Source organism: Danio rerio, chromosome 13 (genome assembly GCF_052040795.2).
Source record: "Danio rerio strain M-AB ecotype USA chromosome 13, GRCz13ab, whole genome shotgun sequence".
Lineage (NCBI taxonomy): Eukaryota > Metazoa > Chordata > Actinopteri > Cypriniformes > Danionidae > Danio > Danio rerio.
Window position 1 is genome coordinate 15,430,226 of NC_141033.1, and position 26,347 is coordinate 15,456,572.

The 26,347-nt window shown below is 41.5% G+C and overlaps 1 protein-coding gene across 28 annotated transcripts in view; it reads left to right on the top strand.

The window, feature by feature from the left end:
• The window catches only part of loxl3b (lysyl oxidase-like 3b), a 176,963-nt gene that overhangs the window by 68,210 nt on the left and 82,406 nt on the right, over positions 1-26,347 (top strand). For all 28 annotated transcript variants that reach the window (XR_015504977.1, XR_015504979.1, XR_015504978.1 and 25 more), the window contains one exon: positions 24,512-24,666. Coding sequence is in view for 25 of the 28 variants with exons in the window: in XM_087277610.1 (XP_087133736.1) it covers positions 24,512-24,666 (155 nt within the window). In the remaining 3 variants the exon portion in view is untranslated. The remainder of the gene's footprint in view (positions 1-24,511; positions 24,667-26,347) is intronic.

The window sequence follows — 26,347 nt, forward strand, 5'->3', positions numbered from 1 at the left end:
GTGGGGTTTGGGGTGAAAGTTGGAATTTTCCTGGCCAGCTTTTTTGGTCTTTTGTTGACTGGTTGTGTCTGTCGTGGGGGACCCTTTGGAAGGAGTCCTTGCCCTGTGTAGCTGATGGGTGTTCTGGGATACTGGCTGGCGGGAGTAGTAGGAAACGGCTTTCACCCCCCTCTTCTGGACTGTAAAGTTTTGGTTTTGAGGCTGATCGGGGGCATTTGCTTTTTCGGGTTGTCACATAGATTGTAGGGATGTTACAGTTCTAGGGGAACTCTGTCAAGTTTATGCTTTAGAGTCTCTTTGTTGGGTTATATGTTGGAATTTTGCTCAGGCCCTCTGCCGGTGACTTTTAGAGGCTTTGACCCAAGCTTCACTGTCTCTTAAGTTCTGCTCTTTGCAATAGTGTTTCAGCTTTTTGTAGCCTTATACTCAGTTCATCTTTGGCTTTCTTCTCTCTTCGCTCCTTGTGTCCGTTGTCCGCTTGTAGGTCCATCATGGCGTGCTGTAGTTTGTCCACTTGCTCCTGAAGTTCGCGTCCTTTTCCCTTGTTGTCTTGTTGTCCTTTTCCCTGGGCTTGATGCTCCAGTTGTTTGAGATCCCTTTCTATGGATCTGGCCTTTGCAAGGGTGAGGTGTGTAAGGGCCCTGGTGTCTTGAGCCAGCTTATTGCTGTTTGTGGCTCTGGGCCAGGTCGTTCGCCCTCAGCGGATTAATGTGGATGTCCAGCTGTTCTCTGCTTAGTTGCTGCATCTCCATGGCGTTGTTGGGCAGGAGGTTGTAGGTTAAGCACTCAACCAGGCCTCCAGTTGATCCGAGTGAGCAGCGGGCTGGATGCACTTGACATGCTGGATCGCTGGGTGAGACAGAGAGATCACAAGAGAGAAATGGCTTGTTTCCACTGACTGGTACAGTACGGTACGGTTTGGGTCAGGACGGTTCACCTTTATCAGGCTTGTGTTTCCACTACCAAGGGTACCCTTTTGGTGGGCGTGGTGTGTGAAAAAGTTTCAGTCACAACATTCTCGTTCGAGAAAATGTCTACAATAAAGCTGTACAGGTCGCTCACATATATGAAAAGCACTTCTCACAAAACAGACGCTTTAGACACATAAATACTTGTGTATAAATGTTTATTACTCACTTTTCTATGAACAGGATTTGATTATAACTGCAGATCAATGACAGTGCGAAATAGCCTACTGTATTTATATTAAATAAATGAATAAATGAACATATATGAACACATACATACCCTTACCATCTCCGATATGTTACTAACTACAGAAAAACTACACGCAGCATACATTTTGTCCTTAATTAGGTTCAAAACAACACAAAATATAGCCTACAGTCAGTGCAAACCTCTCATCTGTGTTCAATTCAATTCAATTCAATTCAGCTTTATTTGTATAGCGCTTTTACAATGTAGATTGTGTCAAAGCAGCTTCACATAAATGGTCATAGTAACTGGAACAGTGTGGTTCAGGTTTTAGTGTTTAAGTTCAGTTCAGTTCAGTTTAGCTCTGTTCAGTGTGATTTAATCATTACTGAGAGTTCAAACACTGAAGAGCAAATTCATCGATGCGCAGCTCTACCAATCCTGAACCATACCTGTGTCTGTAATCTTTAGCAGCACTTGTAGCCTCTGTTAGAGAGTCACTCCATTATTCCCAGTTCATATTAGTCTAGAGCAGGGGTCACCAACCCTGTTCCTGAAGAGCTACCTTCCTGCAGAATTCAGTCCCAACCCTGATCAAACACACCTGAACCAATTAATAGTACCTAAAGCAGTACTTGATAATTACAGACAGGTGTGTTTGGTCAGGGTTGCAACTGAAATGTGCAGGAAGGTAGCTCTCCAGGAACAGGGTTGGTAACCCCTGGTATAGAAGGTGATGATAAAAAAAAACAAGGCAGTTTGTTCACATTTGCTGAAAAAATAGCGTGCTGCTTTTTCCCAGCTTCTCTTTTTTTTTCGCGCATCACTCTCGTGTTTGTCAGTGTCTGGCAGAATCGGGTTTCAAATGCACAACAATAATCAAGCGCACGCTATTATCATCAGCTCAAGAAGTTTGTTATTTCAGATATAGACACGCGGCGAGCGCAAGCAAGAAAGCGAAACCGCTCGGGCTTCAAACTGGCTCGTAAAAACCAAAGAGGGACAAGATAGATTCTGCTCTACTCCATGGCTTTGTGGCTGTTCATCAACTTGACGACAAGGTTTGTTTGAGCCTGGATTGACCATGGTTCGTTATTATATGTATATATAATTCAGCTGTAATCTCTCACTATGTATTTCAAACATGACGGGTATTTTGTTTTCATTCTGGCTTGTTGTGTGTTGGGATAAATTGCAGACCGTCTGTGTGTTTCCTTAGTAAGCAGGAGCTCCAGGAAGGCAACAACAACTGAGAGATGTGAATCCAACAGTTTATTGCTCTCTTCTCCAGAAGACTCATACCCTTTACTTAAGGCATTAACCATCCTACATATTCGTTCCAAAAAACATCTCAGAAGACATAGACCAAAAATACATACACATAAGAAAATAATAAGTACCGGTACCACCATTGAGACATATGGAGCCAATGATCCAAAAAGGCTTTCTAAAAATCCCCATCCCCAATTATAATTTCTTTCCTTCATCTCATCCTCATACACCTGGGATGATATCCTTTTAATCTCCCTTACAGCTTGTCCTACTCGTCCAAGATCCTCATCATCCGCGGGAACGTAAGTGCAGCATTGGCTCTCTCCAACCAGGGAGCAGACCCCGCCCCTTTCCGCTAAGAGCATGTCCAGAGCCAGTCTGTTTTGCATAGTCATTAGTCTCAGAGCTCTCATCTCCTCTCTTAGTCCAGAAATGGCATCCGTGGTACTGTTAATAAAAGAGGTCAGTCTATAATGCATAATCTCTTGCTGTTTTAAGGCATCTGCCACGCCAAAACTGGCAATCATAGCCTCCCAGAATCTAGTCCAGTTTGATCTCGGCCAGGTGGGGACACAAGTTATATTGCTGTGTTGATAGTATGTGTTGTTCAGGTTGTAACATGCCGTGACAGCTGTCTCATTTGTGATATTAGCACATTTAAGTTTGTTCAGTTCACAGGTGCCTGGGATGTAACGGGGACAAACACTTAGTAGAGAACTATATTTTTTATTCTTTCGCCACTGTAAATATACCCCCGAAAATCAATCACTTTCGCCAATTACTATATTACAATCTTTAGCTCTTAAGGTGGATACATTACCTTCATTTGTCCCATTAAAGCAAAAAGAAAAAGTGAACCCCTGGGGTTTCGTCAACAAAATATTCAAACCCATAGTTCTAGGTGTAGGTATTACAACAGAATAATTCTTTCTGCTAGTTGATCTGCAAAGGGGCTCCCATGTTTTCTTGTTGGAAACACATGTGGGGCGCCACTCATAAATATCTCCCAAAGCATTTGTACAAAAAGCAAGTTTAGTACATGTAAAAGGCAAAGGTTTCAAGGATATTGTCACAGCAGAGGAGAACACTTCTTGGCAGACAACACATGACTCATTGGTTGTCTGTCATGCAGTCCAGTTGGCATACTGCCAGAATAAGTTGCGTACTTCAGTGTGGGCCTCTGTCAGTCCCAGTAGGGTTATCAGTAGAAGTAGTCTGCAAAACAAAAACGATTAATATCATATCATAGGCATTTACTTCAATGGTTTCACTCTGATGCCATGGATCCACTGTGGAAAAAGATCATCTAATACAGCAGTGCGTGTAACAGCCAGAACCTCAGCTGGCCCTTCGTATTTGGGGTCAGTTAAATCTTTCTGGGGTTTTATATCTTTTATTAGCACCTTGTCCCCTATCTGGAAAGGGTGTGCTGCCTTAAGTGGAATTTCAGGGTGTTTTTTGTTACCCTTTCCCAATACTGATTGAGTTTCTGAATTAGGGCCGCTGAGAATTCTGACATGTGGTTAGAAAGCTCAATACCCACTCCCATAATTCCCCCTTGCCATGGGATAGGGAAAGGTCTTCCCATGACCACCTCATATGTGATAAAGAATCCAAATTTGCTTGTGGTGTCATTCTCAAATCTGCTAGTACTATTGATAAAATTTTTACCCAATCTTTATGACCGTGTTGTCTTAAGACCTTCTTTATCTTTCCTTTCAAGGTTCTGTTAGTTTGCTCCACAAATCCAGATGATTGTGGATGATAGTGTATGTGGAAACGCCAATTTATATTTAATTCAGTTGCCAACTGTTGCATTACCTTTGATGTAAAAGGTGTTCCTTTATCTGAATCGATGCTTTGTGGGATCCCATATCTAGGTATAATTTCAGAGATCAATTTCTGTGTTATCACTTGTGCATTTTCCCTTGAGCAGTGAAAAACTTCTACCCATTTTGAAAATTTATCCACACAAACCAGTAGATACTTAAACGGTCCCCTCTTGGGCATATGCGTGAAATCTACTTGCCATTCAGAAAAAGGTGTGATTGGTCTTGGTAAATGTTGGAGCTGTGCCACAGGCTTTGATACATTATATTTAGCGCATATAAGGCATTTGTCAAGTATGTTATTAATAGTGGTTTCTAGTTTTGGGACACAAAACAAAGATCGCATCGTTTCATGTACCCCTCTTCGTCCACGATGAGTGACACCATGAAATTCGTGGACGAGGAGTGACAGTGCCACGTGTGGGAGACATAGGCAACCAGTGTTGTCGTGCCATAGACCCATCTTTTCATCAAACGTGGAAGAAAAGGCGTCCCAGAAGGACTTATCCTCGTCAGTGGCTGATGCTTGTAACATTGCCAAATCAATGTTAGGGAGCATCCCCGAAGCCGAGGTTGTAGAAAACAAGGAAACGTACATAGAGTCCTCAGGCAAAGGCTGTTGTGCTGCTAATTTAGCATGTCAGTCAGCCAGAGCGTTTCCTTTGGCTTCATCAGTGTGTTCCTTCGAATAGCCCTGAGTTTTAACAATGGCCAATTGCGAGGGAAGATGGCAGGCCGTTATTAAATCAGTTATGAGGGTATGATGGGACACTGGTCTATCATCAGCAGCAATAAATCCCCTAGATTGCCAGATGGCGCCAAAATCATGTGCCACATCAAAGGTATATCTAGAGTCTGTAGATTGTAACTGGTTTGTCAGCATATAATATGCAGGCTCGAGTGAGGGCATACAGTTCAGCCACTTGTGCTGACTTAAAAGGTAGAGGGCGGGCTTCTATAACTTGATCAGGCAGTGCACACACAGCATAACCACAGAGGTAGACGCCATCTTGTGGCTTTGAACAAAAGCCATCTACAAAAATGACTTCTCCATGTTGTAGTGGTCTTTCAGCCAAATCAGATCTCATGGAGCAGACAGCATTGATTTCCTTCAAACAGTCATGTTGTTTAACCAACAGTTCATCATCAAATGGTGATAACATGTGATGGAGGGCAGCAGCAATATGACTATGGCCATTCAGGCTTTTTACAGTCAGATTGGCAGTAGAAGTGAAAACGTGTTCATAACCAGCCCTTCTCTGGGCCGATTAATGCTGTGTATTGAGGTTATTCAATACATGAGTTACCTGATGTGGTGAATGCAAAATCAGGGGATGCGAGAGAACAATTTTCACAGGCAGCAATAGCTTGTAAGCATCTGGGGAGGCCCCGAGCTACTATATCTAAAGTGTTTGACAGGTAGGTGACAAGTCTCATGACATGCCCGTGTTGCTGGGCCAACACTCCTGCAATGGTGCTGTCGTCATTATGGACATACAAATGGAAAGGAAGGTCATAATTTGGTAAGCCTAATGCTGGGACAGAACAAATAGCCTTCTTTAGAGCATGAAAAGCTGCCCAAGCCTCATCCGTCCAAATGACGGGCGAGTTTAGTGGCTCTTAGTGCTCGACACATGAGCGGAGAATGTGATCATAATGCGAACAATCTGGGATCCATTGCCTACAATAATTGACCAAACCCAGAAACGACAGTAGTTGCTGTCTTGTTTTGGGGACAGGGTGTGTGGCAATAGCTGTAATGCGGTCTGTTGTCAATGATCTCTCTCCTTTTGCCAAATGATGACCTAAATATATTACCTTGTCTTGGCAAAATTGTAGCTTCTCTTTGGAAACTCGAAACCCACAGTGTGCCAGATGATTTAGCAGAAGCATGGTTGCATGCTTGCACGTATCGTAGTTTTGTGCAGTGACTAAGAGGTCATCAGCATATTGGTGGACAGCAGCCCCTTCAGGCATATGTAATGATAGTAAACAATCATGTACTACTGCAGAAAAGTAGGCTGGACTGTCGACATACTCCTGGGGTAAACTGGTCCAGGTGTATTAGATTCCTCTGTGGGTGAAAGCAAAAAGAGGTTGGGTCTGCTCTTCTACAGGAATGCTGAAAAAGGCAAAACAGAGGTCAACAACAGAAAAAGTATCATGTGTACAATTGATACTAGACATGAGGGTTGGTACATCAGGCACAACAGGCGTTATTGGTAATTGCGGCCTCATTGATTTTTCGTAAATCTTGTGTGAACCGCCAACAACCATTTGGTTTCGGAACGGGGTTAACAGGGGTATTGTAAGGGCTTTGACAGGGTCTGAGGACCCCTTGTTTCAAAAAGGAGGCGATTATTGAATAAATGGCCGAAGTTTTTTCCTCACCTAGTGGATACTGTTTTATGCTGACGGGGACATTATGTTTCAAAGTGGCTTCGTATGGAGGACATACCACCAGACCAGTGTCATCCTTATGGGTTGCCCATAGATGAGGAGGTAAACTAGAAAGGCTTCTTGGTCTGCAACAGTTAAGTTGTCATGCAGAAAGAAGGGCAGGCCATTGAGTGGGCCCAGACAGGGCTCAGCACTATCTGTTGTGTGTGCCACCAGCTGGTCATGTTTAAAGGTCATAGTGACACCTAATGCGGACATAAGGTCATGTCCCATTAAGTTATATAAACACAATGGCATAAATGCAAACTGTACCATAGTCCTTGTGTTTCCAACCTTTACAGGCAGGGGAGGGGTCAGCGAAGTTTTAAAAGGGACCCCATCTATTCCCACAGAATCTATAGTTGAAGCACAAATAGGACCCTCATACTGTCCCCCAGTCTAGAGACACGTATCATAGTTTGTACAAATTCTACAGGCCTGCTCATATCAGGAAGCAGTGAAATGACATCCCTGAGCTGTGTTGCAGAGGGAGGGGTTACTTAATTATGTACCCCCTTTCTTTGAGACCCATAGGAAAGCCTGATTATCCCCTTGGTCTGGTTTCTCTGTGCGAAGCCCCTCTAATTCTTGTACAGGATACAGAGGCATTCTCTGCTGTGCCTTTCCTTGCCCCTCATCAGGAGGGTGGGAGGAGAGGGTAGCAGTAGGAACAGTAACTGTAACTGAGGGAACAGTAACAACGGGGGCTGGAGGCACATTGGGTGTCTCCTTTCTTTTTACTTCAATCTTTGATGCTGAGCCTTTAAGAGGCTTCGTAATTTATTTCTTTACCTCTTTTGGTAGGTTAATATTTTGTTTATCATTCCACACACTCATCTTCATCCAGATTTCATAACCCTTTCTCATATAATCATGGTTCCATTCGGGACCTCCTTCACTTTCATAAATAATTTGTGAGCCCGTTTTAGTACATGGGGGTCGAATGACCCATCTCTAGGGTAGAGACGCATCGCTTGTGCCTCAGTCCACCCTCCTAGATTATCTAACCATGGATTAGTGTAATATCCCCACCCACATCGATACATCCAATCTTTAGGGCTTTCCCCTATCTCAGGCTTGGGGTATGAACCACCCATGTTAGTAAATACTTACTAGAAAACACACAGAATGGTCGTTCTACTTTTGTATAGCGCACTCTTCTTGGCTTGTCAGGGAAAATCCCAGCCAAGGATTACTCAGTTCAGTAATGAAGCTTATTAGGCAGTCAAAACCAAATTCATGTCTTACCAGCTTCCTGAACACTCAGTTCAGTGATGAAACTTATCAGGTAGTCAAAACCAAATACATGTCTTACCTGATCAGCTTCATCATGTCGGGGGTCACCAAGTTGTTGGGATAAATTGCAGACCGTCTGTGTGTTTCCTTAGTAAGCAGGAGCTCCAGGAAGGCAACAACAACTGAGAGATGTGAATCCAACAGTTTATTGCTCTCTTCTCCAGAAGACTGGGGTATTCCCAGCTTTTATACATCATACTCAAGGTTACATGGGCTGTGAATACGTGCAAACATTCAGCTCAGTTAAGCAGAACAATTTTATCCAGTGCTCAAGAATGTCAAGGCGCAACGTCAAGGCGCCTAGTACAGAGACAACTTACAATAAGATAAGAAAAACAATTTCACAGTAAGAAAAACAGAATATTTGAAGAGTGACTACATGGATATTTCTTTTATTGTGTAAGCAAATGACGTATCTCTGTAAACCAATAGCGTTCAGCTGCGCGTCCAGCTCCACCTATTGGTACCCTTTCTCGTGTTTGGTACCCTTTCGAAAGGATGTTGAAACAGTGGTACGGTACGGTTCGATACGCCTTTTGACAGTGGAAACAGCATAAAAGCTTACCAAACCGAACTGTACCGTACTGTACCACTCAGTGGAAACAGGCCAAAAGAGAGACCCAAATTTCAAATTCGAGTGAATTTTAGCAGTGTGCTATATTACTAGGCTGATAGGGTTGTCAGCTAGGGGACATGACGTTGGTTCTTTTAAGAAACCAACTGTGGGCCAGACACTGTGATGTCGAACTAGGGTGGCTATAAAATAGTTGAAATCTACTTAATGGCCTCAAGGCTTTAGTCACACGCTAGGCTGTGCAAGTTATCAATCAATTATTTAGATCACCCTGGTGGTTCTCAATAGTGTGGTCTCTGAGCAGGTCAAAGTAAAGAAAATAACTGAAGTAAATAAAAGTTACTCAAAATAGTAACTCAAAAATAATGATGATAAGTCAAACAAGATGACTCACCACTTGAATGAACGAGTGTAAAGAGAAAGTTAGCAATAATAATAATAATAATGAATAACAATAAACATGAATAAAAAGAAAAAAAGACAAAAATGAGAAGAGAGAGAGAGAGAGAGAATAGCAAAACCTATGGTTATGTCTAAAACAGAGGTTCTATAGTCATGTTGTGGGTTAGATTTAGACTAGGTTTTACATGCCATTTGAACTTGGTAGTGAGTGAAAGGCATCCAGATGAAAATCGCAAGAATGTTCTGTCTGGCTAGACTTTCCCCAACGCCTACTGCAGACACTATCGGATCACTTGCCCAGACTGCAACTGGATGCAAACTCTCAAACAGTATGGGTCTTTAGCACAATACGTAACAATCAATGAAGTCGCCAACCTCCCGGCACGATTCATAATTGGGTTTCGCCTGATGATTCTGGTGCCACTCTAGTCCTATAAAGTGAGGTTGCCAATCTCGTTCAGGCGGGCACCTGTATGGAATCATGGCAGGGTAATTAACCAAGATTGACCGCATGCCAGTTGACATGGTAAATGACCCTTGGAGTACGATTGCTGATGCCTCACTGCCGTGTGTAACCCAAATTACAAAGACAAATTAACTGCCATCCTCCAGCAGGGGTCAGTTATGTCAGACAGATGAACGCAATCTTTTGATTTGCTAAATAAATAACCTGTGCACTTAACCACACAAGCAAAGAAGACTCTAACAGTTCAAGATAAAGGCAGTACTTAGAATCTACTATTCTTGGTGAGCCAATTGAAGTAGAAATCATTAGTATGCTTAGTATCTGATGGCTTATAAAACTTTTATCATCCTTGGAGGAATAAAAAGGAAAATTGAAAATGGCATAAACATTTTTTTTTTTATTCTAAATGGGTAGAAAGCAGTACAGAGCGGCTTATAAGAAAATTAGAAAGAGTGCCTTAGTATTCAAGGGCATTTATAAACATTAATGGGTTAAATCAAAATGTTTTAATCAGATGTGGGATCTATAGATCAATATTTATGAATTTAGCTTCAGACTAATATTTGAGCCCTTATATAAAGTAATAAATTTCGTATAACCTAACAGGAGCGGGAATAAGTAAGGAATAAGGGAAAAGATAGAATAAAAATTAAGAAGGGAGAAGATAATGCTATTAATATTAATAATAATGATAGAAAAATTAAAAGCTATTCCCTGAATAGCAAAACCAAAAAATAAAAATTAAATATGAAATAAGTATGGAATCGATTATTGGGAACTTGATTTAAAATAATAATAATAAAATAAAACTGGATAGCAGTATTAAAATGAAAAAGACAGAAAAATTATTAAAAATGAAAGTAAACTAAATAATTAATATTAACCAAAAGGAAATAAAAGCAGACCAATAATCTATACTTAGATAACTAAAATATTGTTTATGTAAAATGATAAGGAAAGTAATAAGGAAAATAAAATGCTTAACCAAACTTAAACTAATTAAAAACTCCAAACAGTTTGACCATTTCAGACCACATGAGACACAGTAGTGGGTGGAACTGATAGAGAAGCGGATTTTATTCACAAGAAGGCTTACATTCAGGAATTGAATGCGGCTCACTTCACAAAAGGCAAAGTACTTCACTAAAGAAGAAATCACTAAGATTTGCTAAAATGGTCACCTCTTATATCATGTTTCAGTAACACTGATTCATGATATCTGGCCATTACATTTAAACAAAACAAAAAAGGGGCAGCTTAAAACGCATAGGGAGAAATATACTTGCATTTACTTTCTCGTGTCATGCGAGATTTTGTTGATGCGCTGGAGGATGGAGTCCTTTGGTGTCCTTTCTGCATGCGGGAGCTTGCGATGCAGATTGGAGGATACGCGAGGCACTAATTTTAAACTGAATTTAAACACGGGTACAGAAATGCGGTTTGCCTCCTCAAAGGGGGGCACCTTTTAGAGAGCTTCTTTTCTGACCTTTTTGCCCAGATCTGCGTTCGTAGATGGGTTTTAACTGTGTTGGCAAGTCACATCCATCTTCTACTGACTGACCTATGGTTTCATGGCATTTTCATGGATTTTCTTCGTCTCTGGACCGCTCCTATGCATAATGAGTGTAGGATTTTCCAGTATGTGTCACTATTGTTTATAATATGTATTAGGGATCAACCGATATGGATTTTTTTGGCCGAAACCGATAACCGATAATTCTTCATACATGGAGGCCGATAGCCGATATGTATAGGCCGATAATTATAAACATTTTAAATTGTTATATTTTTATACATCAAACTTCATAAAAGATTAAACTGCTCGTATGAACTGATTAGCCTAAACTCAAAACAAAAAAGCTTTAACTTCAAAATTGCAAGGTGATTATAGACCTATATTCACGATTTCACATAAATCAGCATGCAAAAAATTATTTCCTTTTCTTCATAGCAAATTAATATGAAAATTGATTGTTGAATAAAAATAAAAGTTTAAATAACAAAATGGTATTTAATTAACAAGCAAGTTAAATATATTTAAATAAGATGAAAATGAAAGAACTAAGGACTGAAACCTACTCAAATGGTCTTGAATAAAACGTGTTACTGTGATTTACACGTACAAATTTGTCATGTCCGAAAAAGCCTTTTTTAGAGGTGTTTTGACAGTTCAGAGCCACCGTACAAGCAAACAGCTAAATACAGATAGTACGTTTTAGTGCGTTTAGAAAATGCGACACAGATTCATCCTTTTTGGCGTTTTGACATTTCACATGTAGGTGCTGCTTGTCAATCAGACAACGCTTCTGCGCTCGTTCTTGCTGTCAATCGTGGGAAAATGATCGATGAAAAGTTCATGATAAACTGCTGAGTTTTACTCAACTGTAGAGGCAGAGTTGCCATCAGTCAGCTTTTGATACAAAAGCTGCATTGAGCTGGCTTTATGACAAACACAGAGCAGAATATAAAGACAAAATGAGCAGCTAGTTAAGAGCCCCTTTGTCTAAATTCATCTCTCACCTCTCCCCCGTGCTAAAGTGGGTGTGTGTGTGTTTGTGTGTGTGTGTGTGTGTGTGTGTGTGTGCGTTGACAGCTCTCACGCGAGCTTGTTATAATCAATATAAATATTCCGATCAAACTGAATACAATCTTATATCAACAACAAGTGACCAGCAACGCGTTGATAATAACAAATAATCAGATTACAAACATCCGTTATGTTTACATGTGTTGTAAAATGTGCGGATCCTTTAAGGGACTGGGCTGCAGTTTGGGGTGTGTGAAGCAGAGGGAGAGGGAGAGAGAAAAGAGGAGCATTTTTTTCGCAATGAGACCATTTTCTGTGATGTTCCCTCTTTGGTAACTTATTTGTTGTACCACACGGAAAGTAATAAATATTTTGGACCAAGTTATATGTGTCCTCTTTCATTCACCAACTGCAACTAAAAGAGTTCACCCCGAAACTAATATTATTCGGCCCTGGAGTAAGAAGTTACTCTCCCCTGCTATCTCTAACACAACAAAGAGACAGAGCAGGAAAGGTGTACACATGTAATTTTTTTTCCTGAGGTGATTTAAAGTAAAATACACAATGACACTCAATCAAACATATCTACAAAGATGAGGAACATGATTACTTACTGAGTTATTAACGCACAGCAATGCCACGTGAAGAAATGACAGACTTTGAAGGAATAAACAGTGTGGGGAGAGCTCCATTGGAGTGCACTGGGCAAGTCTGAACATGTTCCGCCCACGCGAGCGCGGCAGGTAGGTCTGTAAAATTACGAAATTTATCGGCTTAAATATATCTAATTAAGACATCGGATCGATAACGATAATCTTAAAAATAGCATTTATCGGCCGATAACAATATGGGCGCCGATATGTCGTGCATCCCTAATATGTATGTTTTTAGAGATAGATGTTATTATGTTTCAGAGTATTTGAGGAACAAATATAGGTATGTATATTTGAATTGTAAGTGTAAATGCAGGCCCATTTATGTTGTATTTTTAATAAATATTATAGTTCTGATAGATTATGGAGATGTGTATTAATGTTTCTAGCTGATAGGTTGTGTCTGTGTATAAATAAAGACGCAAGTTTCATTTTCATTCTCTCTCAGTCAGTTATTGTTCGGGGCCGGTATGCTTGCTGGTTTATAACCTAGCTAGCTGCCAGCTACTAGTTACTAGCTACTAACAACTGTTATTAAACAAGGAAGGACATCGCAGTTTGACAGGCAAGTGTAACATCAGTACGGCTGTCTACTTTGTGGATGAACATTGTGTATGTGTACGCAATAAAATATCCATCATACTTGCCCTGAAACCCTTCCAGTGGGGAGTTTATTGAGGTAAAGTTAGTAACCTGATAAAAAACTGGACAGTTATAAATCGCCATCAGAGCCGTACTGGAGGTACCGAGCGGCGGAAAAGCGGATGTCATCGGGATCGGAGATCTGTTTTTTGAGGAGAAAACAAGCCAAAGACCAACGGGTCTAATAAAGCAAATATTAGCCGCGACACCTGAACGAATCTTTTGAGTCAGTTATTCTGAACGAATCTGAACCAATTCTTCCGAACAATTCTTTTGAACCGACTCTTCTGAACGAATCTTTTGCTAAAACTGTGATTTAAGTGATTCTGAGCACCGGGATAATTACAAAAAGGGAACAAAATGTTAGATGACAAACCAGATCTGGAGAGTTTAAAGCGAAAACGCTCAAATGCAAAAAGAACCTTTACAACTGGGGTAAACCACCTCGAAGTTAGTGCTGGCCGTTTACGTGAAGTTGAACTGTCTGAAGAGTTAGTGAAATTAAGGGATGATTATGACATGCTTCTTGATGCCAGTAATGAGTATGTTGATGCACAAAGCCAGATTGACCCTACTACAAGTGAAGACAGTGAGTTGCGGGACGCTTTGGTGAAAAGAGATGCCAATGAGCAAAAATTCCTTGAAACTGAGGGCAAGATCATGGAATTATTGTGGGCTAAGTATGCAGAGCCAGACATAGACGTTCTTGTGGCACAGTTCAAGTCCGCTTTTTATCGAGTTGAGGCATTCAGCACAAGTGAAGTGCCATGGACAGAGCAAAAGGTTGAAAGTAGTAAACTGGATAGAAAGCTCCGTGAACTCAAGGAGGCTGTGTATACTTGGTGGGAATGCAAGGAGTCCATTTGGAGAAAGAATAACCGTTCGGACAACAGCAGTATGTAATAAAAAGATATTTGAGTGGCTAAAGTGGGACAGCATCAGTGCTGCCTGTAACCCGATCTGTGGAGGATGTCGCTGTGGGAAGTGCTCGCCGGGAGGAAAGAAGATATCCCTGGCTGAAGAGAAAGAGCTTGAAGTAATAAAGGCAGGCTTAACCTTCAGAGATAAAGATGCTCACAGCAACCAGCCCCACTGGGATGCGAAATACCCCTGGAAGGAAGACCCAGTCTCTCTTCCTAACAACCGAAAGGCTGTGGAAGCAACGTTCCTGTGGACTGAGAAGCGGCTCATGGGAGACCCTCTATGGAAAGAAGCTTACATGAAACAAGTCCATGAGATGGTAGAGAGGGGAGCTGCTGTTAAACTCACTAGGGATGTCATGGAAAGTTGGAAAGGCACTGTGTGGTGGGTGAGTCACTTAATTGCCCCAAACCCCCATTCAGCAACTACACCTATACGTCTTGTCTGGAATAGCAGCCAGGAGTTCAAAGGAATTAGTATGAACAGCATTCTGCTCAAAGGTCCTGACATTTTGAATCTAATTAGGGCAGTGCTCCTCAGATTCCAGGAAGGAGAACATGCGGCCATGGTTGGAGGAAGAAGTCCATGTGCATCGGTTCTTATGGAGAGACTCACCGGAGGATGAGATTGAGTATTACGCTGTTGTGAGAGTGAACATGGGGGACAAACCTGCGGGATGTATTGTGCAGGTTGCCATGCGTGAGACCGCAAAATTACCCCAGTTCTCTAATAAGAAAGAGAAAAGGAGGGTCATCGAGGAAAGATTCCTACGTCGATGACATTTTCACGTCCGACAATGACCCACACTGTCTAAGCAAAATACAGAAGGTGGTAGAAAAGATACTAAAAGCAGGGGGCTTCTACCTCAAACCTTGGATCCGGTCTGGTCAGAGTGGGAGGAGTGATGGAACAGGGACCATGCCAATGGCCCTAACATTGCCCAACCAGTTAAGGGAGGAGGACAACAAAGCCCTGGGGGTTGGTTACCTTATGCAGGAAGATAAGCTCTTTGTGATGGTCTCAATCAACTTTTCCATTGGGAAAAAGAAGATGAGAACTGAAACTGACCTTCCTGAAGACGAAGTAGAAGTGAAAACGCCAAACCCACTTACTCGTCATGTTTTACTGAGTCAAATTACTGGATTGTATGACCCGATTGGGTTAGTAACTCCTTTGAGACAGAAAGGATTAATTCTTGTGAGACAAGCCTTCCAGGGGGCCGGCAAGCTTACTACAGATACATGGGATAAACCTCTGTCTGATAAGCTTAGGGGGAAAGCAATTGAGTTGTTTAAGGAGTATGTTTGTTTGAGTAACATAAAGTTCTACCGAAGCCTCACGCCTACTGGTTGGAAGATTAGACCCTGGGGAATCACATTTTCTGATGAGAGTTGTGAGTCTTATGGTGCAGTACTGTATTTGCGATAGGAGACGTCAGATGGTGTGGTCACTCGGCTGGTAGAGTTAAAGGCCAAGTTAACTCCCCTCAACCAAAAGGGTGATGCAGTCAAGGCTGAGGTATGTGGAGCTGTCTTCGCTACACGTCTAAAGGGATACGTGATGAAACATGGACGATTGAACGTGGAAAAGTGGTATCATTTCATTGACAGTCAGACGGTGCTTGGGGCTATCCAAAGAGAGAGTTACAGGTTCCAGACATTCTATGCGAACCGTATTGGGGAAATTCAGAAGGCTGGAGGTGTAACTGATTGGTGGTAGATACCAGGCGAGGTCAACGTCGCTGATCTAGTCACGAGGGGGTGCTCTCCTGAACTGCTGGGAGAAAATTCTGTGTGGCAGAAAGGTCCTAAGTTTTTCTCCAGTCCAGTAAAGGATCGGCCTATAAAGTCTGCTTCTGAAGTAGCAACCAATGCTAGAGAGGTAGTGAGTAAACTCCAGAAAAAGGCCTTTTCTGGTGTCCTTACCAGAGCTAAATCTGAGGGTTTATTCAATCCTAACCACCCTGAAAGTGAAGATACAGTAGTCACTGATGAAAATGATTCAGTATCGCCAGAAAATGGAGTGAAAGTGATCCTAAATGAGGCTAAGGAGAAAGAGACTCTGTGTGGAGCTGCTCTCATAGACCAAGTTGATCCAACAAGGTGCAGTTCTCTTTTTAGACTTTGTGGAATAGTTGGTTATGTCCGCAGAGCCATAAAGAAGTGGCTAGCTTGTGAAGGCAGGACTTCCAAGCCGGTAAAGTGGGAGGCAGCATTGAAAGTAAAAGAACTGAAGGCTGCATTCCAAGACCTGTGCTTAACCGCTCAGGATGGAGTTATATTTCCTGTGACAACGCTAAACAGACTTGTTGTTAGCAGGGATGTTACTTCAGGGCTTCTGAGATGTCATGGCAGAATTCAGACTTTGACCCAGGAAAAGATTGGTGTTTCCTTAGTTTCCTACAATGCATGGATCAGCACTCTTCTCACGAGAGAGGCCCATGAAGTGAACCATGAAGGGGTTGCTGGCACGCTTCTTCATGTTAGAACTAAAGCATGGATGGTAAGGGGCTCAAGGATTGCCAGAAAGATTGTTGATTCTTGCATTCACTGCCGAAAAATCAAAGTAAGGATGTGCAAGCAGGTGATGAGTGAACTTCCTCTTGAATGAACTGAACCAGCCGCACCATTTGAGTTAAAAAAATTGCACCTTTTTGGCCCCTATGTTGTTAAAGATACTATAAGACAAAGGGCGAAAATGAAAGTCTGGGGTGTGGTGTTCAGCTGTATGGCTTCAAGAGCAGCACACGCTGACATTGTAGAGGATTTGTCGACAGAAGGATTTCTGAAGGCAAACCAGCGTTTCACAGCTCTTAGGGGTCACCCAAGGAAACTCTGGTTGGACCAAGGGACTAACTTTGTGGGAGCCAGACCTGCATTACAAGAGCTTTATGAGTTCCTAAACAACGTTGACAAGGATCATATCCAGAAGAAAGCAGTAGTTAAAGGGACCGACTGGGTGTGGGTATTTCACCCAGCGGACTCTCCCCATCGGAATGGAGCAGCTGAGGCAGCAGTTTGTGTACTCAAGAGGGCATTAAGTTGTGTTGGTAAAGAATGTGATTTGACAATGCCAGAGTTCCAAAACCTTCTGTATCTGGCTGCTAATCTGGCAAATGAAAGACCAATCGGCGCTTGAGCTCAAGTGCAAGATGAAGCAGTAATCACTCCCAACTAGCTTCTACTTGGTCGGGCAGGAACCAAGGGGGACTCCCGGGGATTTGAGTACCCAACTTACCCCTTTGTACATCTGAGGTCAATCCAGATTGAGGTTGATAAGTTCTGGAAGAGGTGGAGCCAGCTGGCAGGTCCAAACCTCTACATCTGTCAGAAGTGGCATGCACCTACTAGCATTATTGCAAAGGGTGATCTAGTATTGTTAGCCGATTAAAACGCACTAAGAAGCCATTTCAAGTTGGGTCGAGTAGTGGAAGTATGTCCTGACACGAAGGGTGTAGTACGAGATGTGAGGGTGACGACATGTAGAAGTTGTCCAGTATCCAATGGACATTACAAAGGAAACCTAGGTGGAGAGAACTATCCTTCCACCACCATCCATAGGGATGTTAGGAGGCTGTTGGTTTTGATTCCAGTGGAAGAGCAGTAAGTAATCCCCACCATGGTGTGTTTCGGTTGACAAGGGGTCCCCACCATGGTGTGTTTTGGTGAAGGATCGTAACTTCTCCCCGCTACCATCCTCTCCGAGGATCGTGGTGTGTTTCGGTGAAGGATCCTAACTTTTCCCCGCTTCCTTCCTATCCGATGCAGGTAGTGTGTTTCGGTGAAGGAGACTGTAATGTCAACAAGGGTTATAGATGTTTTTAGACATTAAACCCCCTTAATGATTAGTTATTAATGTTGTAGCATAATACGTTCATAGTCAAGTAAGCAGTGGGAACATTGAGAAAAATTTTAAATCTAGAAGTTAAGTGTTATGGTAAACTTAACTTCTAGATTTAATACCTGATAAAAAACTGGACAATGAGGGACCTCCCTCAACACACAGATTGACCTTAACTTTGAGCATTACATAATGCAAAGCGTACAAGCTATTATCATGCACTCAGCATCATGTGTTGAAAAATAGCAGGAGAAACATAATGATATTAAACACAACACTCTTAACACAAATTAGCTAGCATCTAGGCATTTCTATACTGTAAAAGGACTTTATAAAAGCATGCATATACTGTTTTAACTACTTTCGCCATAGGGCAGAGTATATAGATTGCCAACACACATTACATATCATTTGGAGTGAGTTTTAAGTTCTAATAGTTCTTTTCTTCAACTCTGAAGGGGACTTTGGAATGTGATTGGGTTTGTAAAAGCTGAAAGAAGGGAGTTTACTCCGTTTCCCCATCTGCAATATAGGTTAAACACTGGCAATGAGTCCCCAGCATCTAGTAAGCTTTCCAGGGTGTACAGCAATTAGAAATACAGCAATTAATACAGCAATTAGAAATTATTTTACCAAACATAAAACACATACACAAACCAACTGAAATTAAAAAATACATCTATCAAGTAAATGGCAGTTCATTCCACTGTGGTAACCCCTGATAAACCAGGGACTAAGCAGAAGGAAAATTAATGAATGAAATCTGTCAAGTGCTGAAATCAACAACATTAAAACCGACTTTAATAAAATCTTAACAATCTATTGTGATTTTTGATATATTTGGATTTAATGTAAGTAGAGCAATGTAAACAAGCTTGTTACATTCAAATAATGTAGTGTAAAATCATTGTGAAACAATATCTGTGCATTGTCCATTAATACATTTTTTTAAAAACTTTTTTAAGTAATATAAATAATGTATGGTTTGATACATCATGTGTATGTTTTAAAACATAACTTGCATTACCAAATAATAATGCCATTTATTCATCCTCATCATACTCAAGATCTTAGTCTCTTTTTTGTCTCTTGTTTATCCTCATAGCATCCATGCGGGATAAAAGAACAGCATCTTAAAGGTGCAGTAGGTGATCTGCCAAAATGCTAACCACTTAGCATATTATCTTTGGACAGCAGGGAGGAACTGTAATTTAAAGCCACACCCCCTGAAATCGCGAGCACGCGCACCATGTCACGACAGCAGACAGACAACCCACTAGTTCATGTCATTCGCCAGTTAGTTAGTGCCAGCGCCGTGCAGGAATTACATTTACTACTTAGCCACACTTACATGCTATTTCAGAGTGAATATTCAGAGTAGCATGGTAAACAGTATAGGAAGGCTGTAATTGCTCAAAAATGACCCAATGTGAATATATAAGCAACTGGGCGGAATAGCGCTATTTACTGATGTTTTGTTGTTAAACAAAATATAAATCTATCTATAAATCATTATCCATTCTGTAAAAGGACGTTATGAAACTGAAAATAATTACATCAATCTTTCACCAGGAGATTTCAGTGGCTGAACAACACATTTGTGCATATAAGTCATTCATAACACAACACAATCTAACATAAGCTTAGCCTGACTAAAATAGATTTAAAACAGAACATTACCTGTCTAACAGTAATACTTCAGCCATGGTGTCGTCCTTCCTCCAGCGTGCTTAAGTAACTCCAATATTAATTCAGGTTTTTAAAAGATTTAATTCAGCATTTGATTTCTCCAGGTCCGTCTCGTGACTGGAGTCTGACCTGCTTATTGAAATTATGGGAGATGTCGGTCGGACTCTATATAATTGGATGAACATTTTTTAGTTTTATGCCTTACCCAGAATATAAAAATACAGATAAACACATTTAGATCATTTACTGTAATCATTGCTATTGGACTGTGAAAAGACTTTCAAGACAATCACCTACTGCACCTTTAACTTTGTCTTTCGTGAAATGGAGTTGCTGTTTAATGTAGCTATAGTAAATCGAACTCATTCAAAATAGTGCTGCTGCACAAACAAACGTAATAAATGCACGCTACACTTCCGACTGTACATTGTGTTTTCTCTTTCTTATAAGAATTGATTGGAGAGAGCAGAGAGTTTTGAGGTAAGGGACGTTTTCATTTGCCATTCACTGACGGTCAGAAAAAAACAGCCTCATAAAGCTGGCCTATCATTGAAAACATACGATTCGATTTGAGGCTTCTGATTGGTTCTCGAGATATAGCAGCTTTAGCTGTCAAAGGCAAGTGGCGTTTAGCGGCTTTTGCAAATAAACTGTCATTTTTTAATGGGCTGACGCTGCGATTTAGATGATTTCAAACAAAACTATTTGTTAAACATAACAACATGCCTAAAGCATTCACTAAATGTCATTATCTCATTTTTGGCGGAAGTGGTGTTTAGCCAACTATTTTTAGGCGGAAGCCCCCATAAACATAGCTGTACAAATGTGCGTTTTATGTGTGCAGTTTAGAATAAGTGTGAACTCTGATGTGGTTTCTAAAAGGACACAGTGAACCTGTCCTTTACAACCACAATACACAAGTCACCAGTTCAGATGCTTCTTCATGTTTCACCATTTAGACTCTGTTGTAAAAAAATAAATGAGTGAAAAAGAGAACCCAGTCCAGGAGACTAAAATACTAGCAGAATTCCTTTATTGAGACGTGTTGGTTAATCTGCATTCATACAATGTCTTCAAGAAGTCCATGTGTCTGCAGAGCCTACTGGAGGTCTGCAGTCTGCGAGTTTTATCACAAGTCTGAATTAAGACAAAGATGTCTGTCTATATTGTGTACTTAGAATTAGGGAATATGGCTAAATGAAGCATGCAAATTCAGTATTGGAGTCTGCATGATAACTGGTATATTGGTGTAAGAAACCTGCCCATTAACTGACAGAAACCGTTTGACCAGTTGACCGACTTAAGAGTAGAAACATAGCCATGCTGTGAAACTGATAATTTGCTTTACTTTGGAGACAGTGAGGGTTCAGGAAACCAAGACATTTTAAGTTCCGTCACACCCTAAAAACAACTTTTTAGTTATATATAGATAAAATAAATTTATATTCCCACAACCCCAATTAAATGTAGTTCAAATTTAGGCCACAAACTAGACTAAAACTCTTTAAATCTACCTAGCACAAATCTAAAGGCTAAAATCCATTTGTACCCTGATTTATATTCTAAAAGAGATATGTTTGATGGACAGGGACTACACCTACATCTATAAAAGGCTCTCTTGGAGTGCTAATGTAACCTCGGGGGAGTGACACACACAACTAGGTAAGATCCAATATGCAGGTTTAATCATAGTCAGGCAAGCAGTGGTCAATACAGGGGCAACCAGAAGTATGAGGGCAATCCAGAGTTGAAGTCAAATTAACAGGCAGATGGTCAGAGGCAGGCAGCAAACATAAAATTTGATACATTGACATTAAATAAATCAGCAATGCAAGGATCAAAACACTGCAACGGCAGACAAAGAAAACGCGTTGTATTGTCACTGTGTAAGATAACATGACTCAGCACTGAGGGTTTCACAGTGAGCTGTATATATGGGTGTGTAATCAGTACATGAGCAGCATTAGCTGTGTGTATGCAATCAGTCAGGATCTGGAACCGGTTGTGTGTGTGGAGCATGACTGGTTATGTAGTCCATTTAGAAACAGATTTGTAGTTCATGTGGATGTGAGTGTTTACCAGCGACATCTGGTGGTTTGATCGCTGGTGAACATGACAAAGCCCCCCCTCTAAGACCATGCAGCGGAGGTGTACCTGGGGCATGGAGCTGCGGAGGACCTGGAGCGTGAAGCTGCGGAGGGCATGGATCGTGGAGATGCAGTGGGTCTGGAACCTGGAGCTCTGGTAATTCTGGGGGCTTGGGTTCAGCAGGCAAAGAAGAGTTAAACACCCACAGTGGGTCGGGAGGCTTTGGTTCATAGAGCACTGGCATCTCTTTCAACCCCAGTGTGTCAGGAGGCTTGGACACGGGAGGCACTGGCAGTTCTTCAAACCCCAGTGGGTCGGGAGGCTTGGAAACAGGAGGTACTGGCAGTTTTTCAAATCCCAGTGGGTCGGGAGGCTTGGAAACAGGAGGTACTGGCAGTTTTTCAAACCCCAGTGGGTCGAGAGGCTTAGGCACATGAGGCACTGGCAGTTCTTCAAACCCCAGTGGGTCGGGAGGCTTGGGCACAGAAGACACTGGCAGTTCTTCAAACCCCAGTGGGTTGGGAGGCTTAGGCACAGGAGGCACTGGCAGTTCTTCAAACCCCAGTGGGTCAGGATGCTCTGGGAGGTCACATGGCTCTGGGAAATAACATGGCACTGGCAGCTCTGAGAAGTCACACAGCTCTGACAGCTATTCGTGGAACTGAGGTTGCGGCCATTCAGATAGCTCAGGCGGCGGCCATTCAGGAAGCCCAGGCGACAGACATTCAGGAAGCTCAGGCGGCGGCGACCATTTAGGAAGCTCAGGCGGCGGCCATTCAGGAAGCTCAGGCGGCGGCCATTCAGGAAGCTCAGGTGGTGGCGGCCATTCAGGAAGCTCAGGTGGCGGCAGCGGCAATTTAGGAAGCTCAGGTGGCGGCGGCGGCCATTCAGGAAGCTCAGGTGGTGGCGGCGGCCATTCAGGACGCTCAGGTGGCAGCGGCCATTCAGGAAGCTTAGGTGGCGGCGGCGGCCATTCAGGAATATCAGGCAAAGGCTTTGGCAGCTCTGGCAGTGGCAGCGGCTCCTTCAGTTCTGTAGGATCTGGCAGCTCTGCAGGATCTGGCAGCTCTGGCAGTGACTGAGGATCTGGCAGCTCTGGAGGATCTGGCAGCTCTGGAGGATCTGGCAGCTCTGGAGGATCAGGCAGCTCTGGCAGTGATTGAGGATCTGACAGCTCTGGAGGTGGTGGTGGCAGCTCTGGCAGTAACAGCTCTGGTGGTGGCATCAGCTCTGGCAACTCAGGTGGTGATGGCCATTATGGGGGCTCAGTTGATGGCATTTCAGAAACTAGAACAGGAACTATGACAGGAACAGACTCGGAACAAGAAGCCATCTTGTAAGCTGGTGGCAGATTGGTGCTTACCACATTGTGAGCTGGAGGGCTGGTTGTGACCACTTTGTGAGCTGGAGGACTGAAGGTGGCCATTTTGTGAACTGACAGACTCGAGGCAGCCATCTTGTGACCTGGAAAACTGAAGGCGGCCATCTTGTAAGCTGGAGGACTGGAGGTAGCTATCTTGTGAGCTTAACTGTTGGTGGCCATTTTGTGACATGGGGAACTGGTGTCAGCCATCTTGTTAGCTAGAGGACTGGAGGCAGCCATCTTGTAAGCTGGACTATTGGCGGCCATTTTGTGAACTGGCAGACTGGAGGCAACCATCTTGTGACATGGGGAACTGGTGGCGGCCATCTTGTAAGCTGGAGGACTGGAGGTAGCCATCTTGTGAGCTTAACTGTTGGTGGCCATTTTGTGACATGGGGAACTGGTGTCAGCCATCTTGTTAGCTATAGGACTGGAGGCAGCCATCTTGTAAGCTGGACTATTGGCGGCCATTTTGTGAACTGGCAGACTGGAGGCAGCCATCTTGTGACATGGGGAACTGGTGGCGGCCATTTTGTTAGCTGGAGCACGTTGTAATGTCACTGTGACAGATAACATGAATCAGCACTGAGGGTTTCACAGTGAGCTGTATATATGGGTGGGTAATCAGTACATGAGCAGCATCAGCTGTGTGTATGCAATCAGTCAGGATCTGGAACTGGTTATGTAGTTCATTTAGAAACAGATTTGTAGTTCATGTGGATGTGAGTGTTTACCAGCGACCTCTGGTGGTTTGATCGCTGGTGAACATGACAGCTATAAAAATTGAATATCCAAAGTCACTGAAACACATTTTCAAAAAGACTCTGTCTTTAAAAATAAAACCACATTCTCACCTAAAAACTCTTAAAAATTGAGCCTGAACTGTGGCATTTGCCCCTCTACAGTATAGTGAGTTTAGTCCTCTATCACAAAGCACAAATAATTGCAACACAGGCCCATTGTGAAAACGTACCTTGTATAAATTTCTAAAGATCGCAAATTATGCAGCCAGAGGTATGGGTCGGTCTGTTGGTCAGTCAGTTGACAGCGTCCTCTGGTGGATTTACGTGAGAATGGCAGGCGCGAATGGCACTCATGAGAGAAATGTGTGTATTTGAATATATTCATAATTCCGCTTAAAAATTAAAAGATGTTAAGGCCATTAAAATATGTTGCATATGTGAAATGCAAACATGAACTAGTGTGTTATGTTATTTGCATGTATTGCCATATACAGTACACAGTTTTATAAGTGCCTAGTTGTAAATTGCACTGTACATATAAAACTACATAACTTAATATGTTTGTTTGTCAGTATGATTGACAAATATAAATGTTGGTGTGTTTTCTTTAAGGGTTGGGGCCTATCCATATGAATGAGGTGCAGTGCACTGGTAATGAGCGCTCACTGTGGAGCTGCCGCTATAAAAACATCACAGCGGAGGACTGCAAACACACTGAAGACGCTTCAGTCCGCTGCAATGTTCCGTACATGGGCTACGAAAAGACGGTCAGAGCAACACACACACACACACACTCAAAACCTTTCCTCTTTAACATATGTTCATGTTTTATCAAAATATGTTTATAGATGCGCTGATAAAACAGTAATGTTCCAGTATTTGTTTAATGTTATTAAACAACTTTTATGGTTATTAATGAAAATTAATGCTTCTTTATGGTTTTGTTAGAAATGTTAAAGGTCCTTTAAAGTGCTTAAAAATGTGCATGTTTTATTTGATTTTTAACAAACTCAACTAAAACATTAAGATGGCAGGACATAGAGTTGCTCCTCCTCTTTAAAAAAACAGCCAATAGCATTTAGTTTTTACAACAGCTCTGGCATTGACAGTTGTTAAGATAAAACACATCAAATTAAAAGTATCTTAAGGAAGGTAGGACATGTCAGATACTATAGATTATTTGATTGGTATGGATTTGATGAAAAACTGAATTATGAGGTCATGTAAAAAAAACTGTTGATCCGTTTTGGTAAAAACTGAAAGTTTTGGATGTTTTTAAAAAAAATCTTTTTAAAGTAAATTTTGTCTCTAACTTGGAGCTAGCTTATGGATATGCTTAAGATTAGCAAACTGATGATAACTTAAAAAAATGAAAATAATTTTTTTTCACGGGACCTTTAACTCACATCCTTCAAATAAACTAATCCATTTTGAGTTTAACAAAGTATGAGTAACTGTTAAAAATGAACACCAATGAGATTAATAATACACATAAATTATGTATTACTTAATGTAGATTACATGTTACAAATGGAGACTGATTGTAAAGTGTAATTGATGTATTGCTTAAAAAATATCTTACGTGTGTTGATTTTATATTAATCCTGTCTGCCGTTTGGATGTTTTCAGAGATCTTATATCCATTTGCATGTATTGCTCGTTTCTCAATTGTGACTCTGGACCACAACACCAGTCATAATTAGGGTTTACATGCCATCTGAAAGTAAAAAAATAAGCTATTTATTACTGCATGGTTTGTTAGGATAGGGCAGTAGATTATTAGAACAGGTTTTGTGGTTATGAGTTACAATTCACAGAGAACACAGCAATGATAAAATTATAAGTACAACAGATTCATTTTGATTCAAAATGAATGAATAGAAATGCTGGGTATGATTGTCTGTATGAAAAGACAATCACTGGAATTAAGCATCTGTTGTGATTAATGATTGATTGCAAGAGATGGAACGTACTTGAACTATCATGCACATGCTGGTAGAACAAGTACATTTATGCATGTTTGGGATACCAGAGCTAGTTGTCACACTATTCTCTAAGTTTATCACCAAAACTGAAGCAACTGGTCTGTAGGCTAGTTTCAAAAATCTTCATAAATATTGTAAATTTTTTGCAAAAGCTGTTATGACAAATACATGAAGACTATAATCATCAAATAATCATTTTGATTTTGGACTATTGTTAGATGTCTATTTTCCACTGACAGCCCAAATTTAGCCTGATTTTAGCCAAGACATCTATGTTTGGATGTCTATTAGATGTCTTTAAAACTCACAAAAAATAGATGAAATAGAATAAAAATGGCCAAAGTTAATTTCAATCAAACTAAACTGCAAAGAATGAACACACCATGTCCTAACTTCACGTGATGCATCTTAGATATCCTTTCCATCACATACACAACAGCAACATGCATGCTTTTTATTTTAT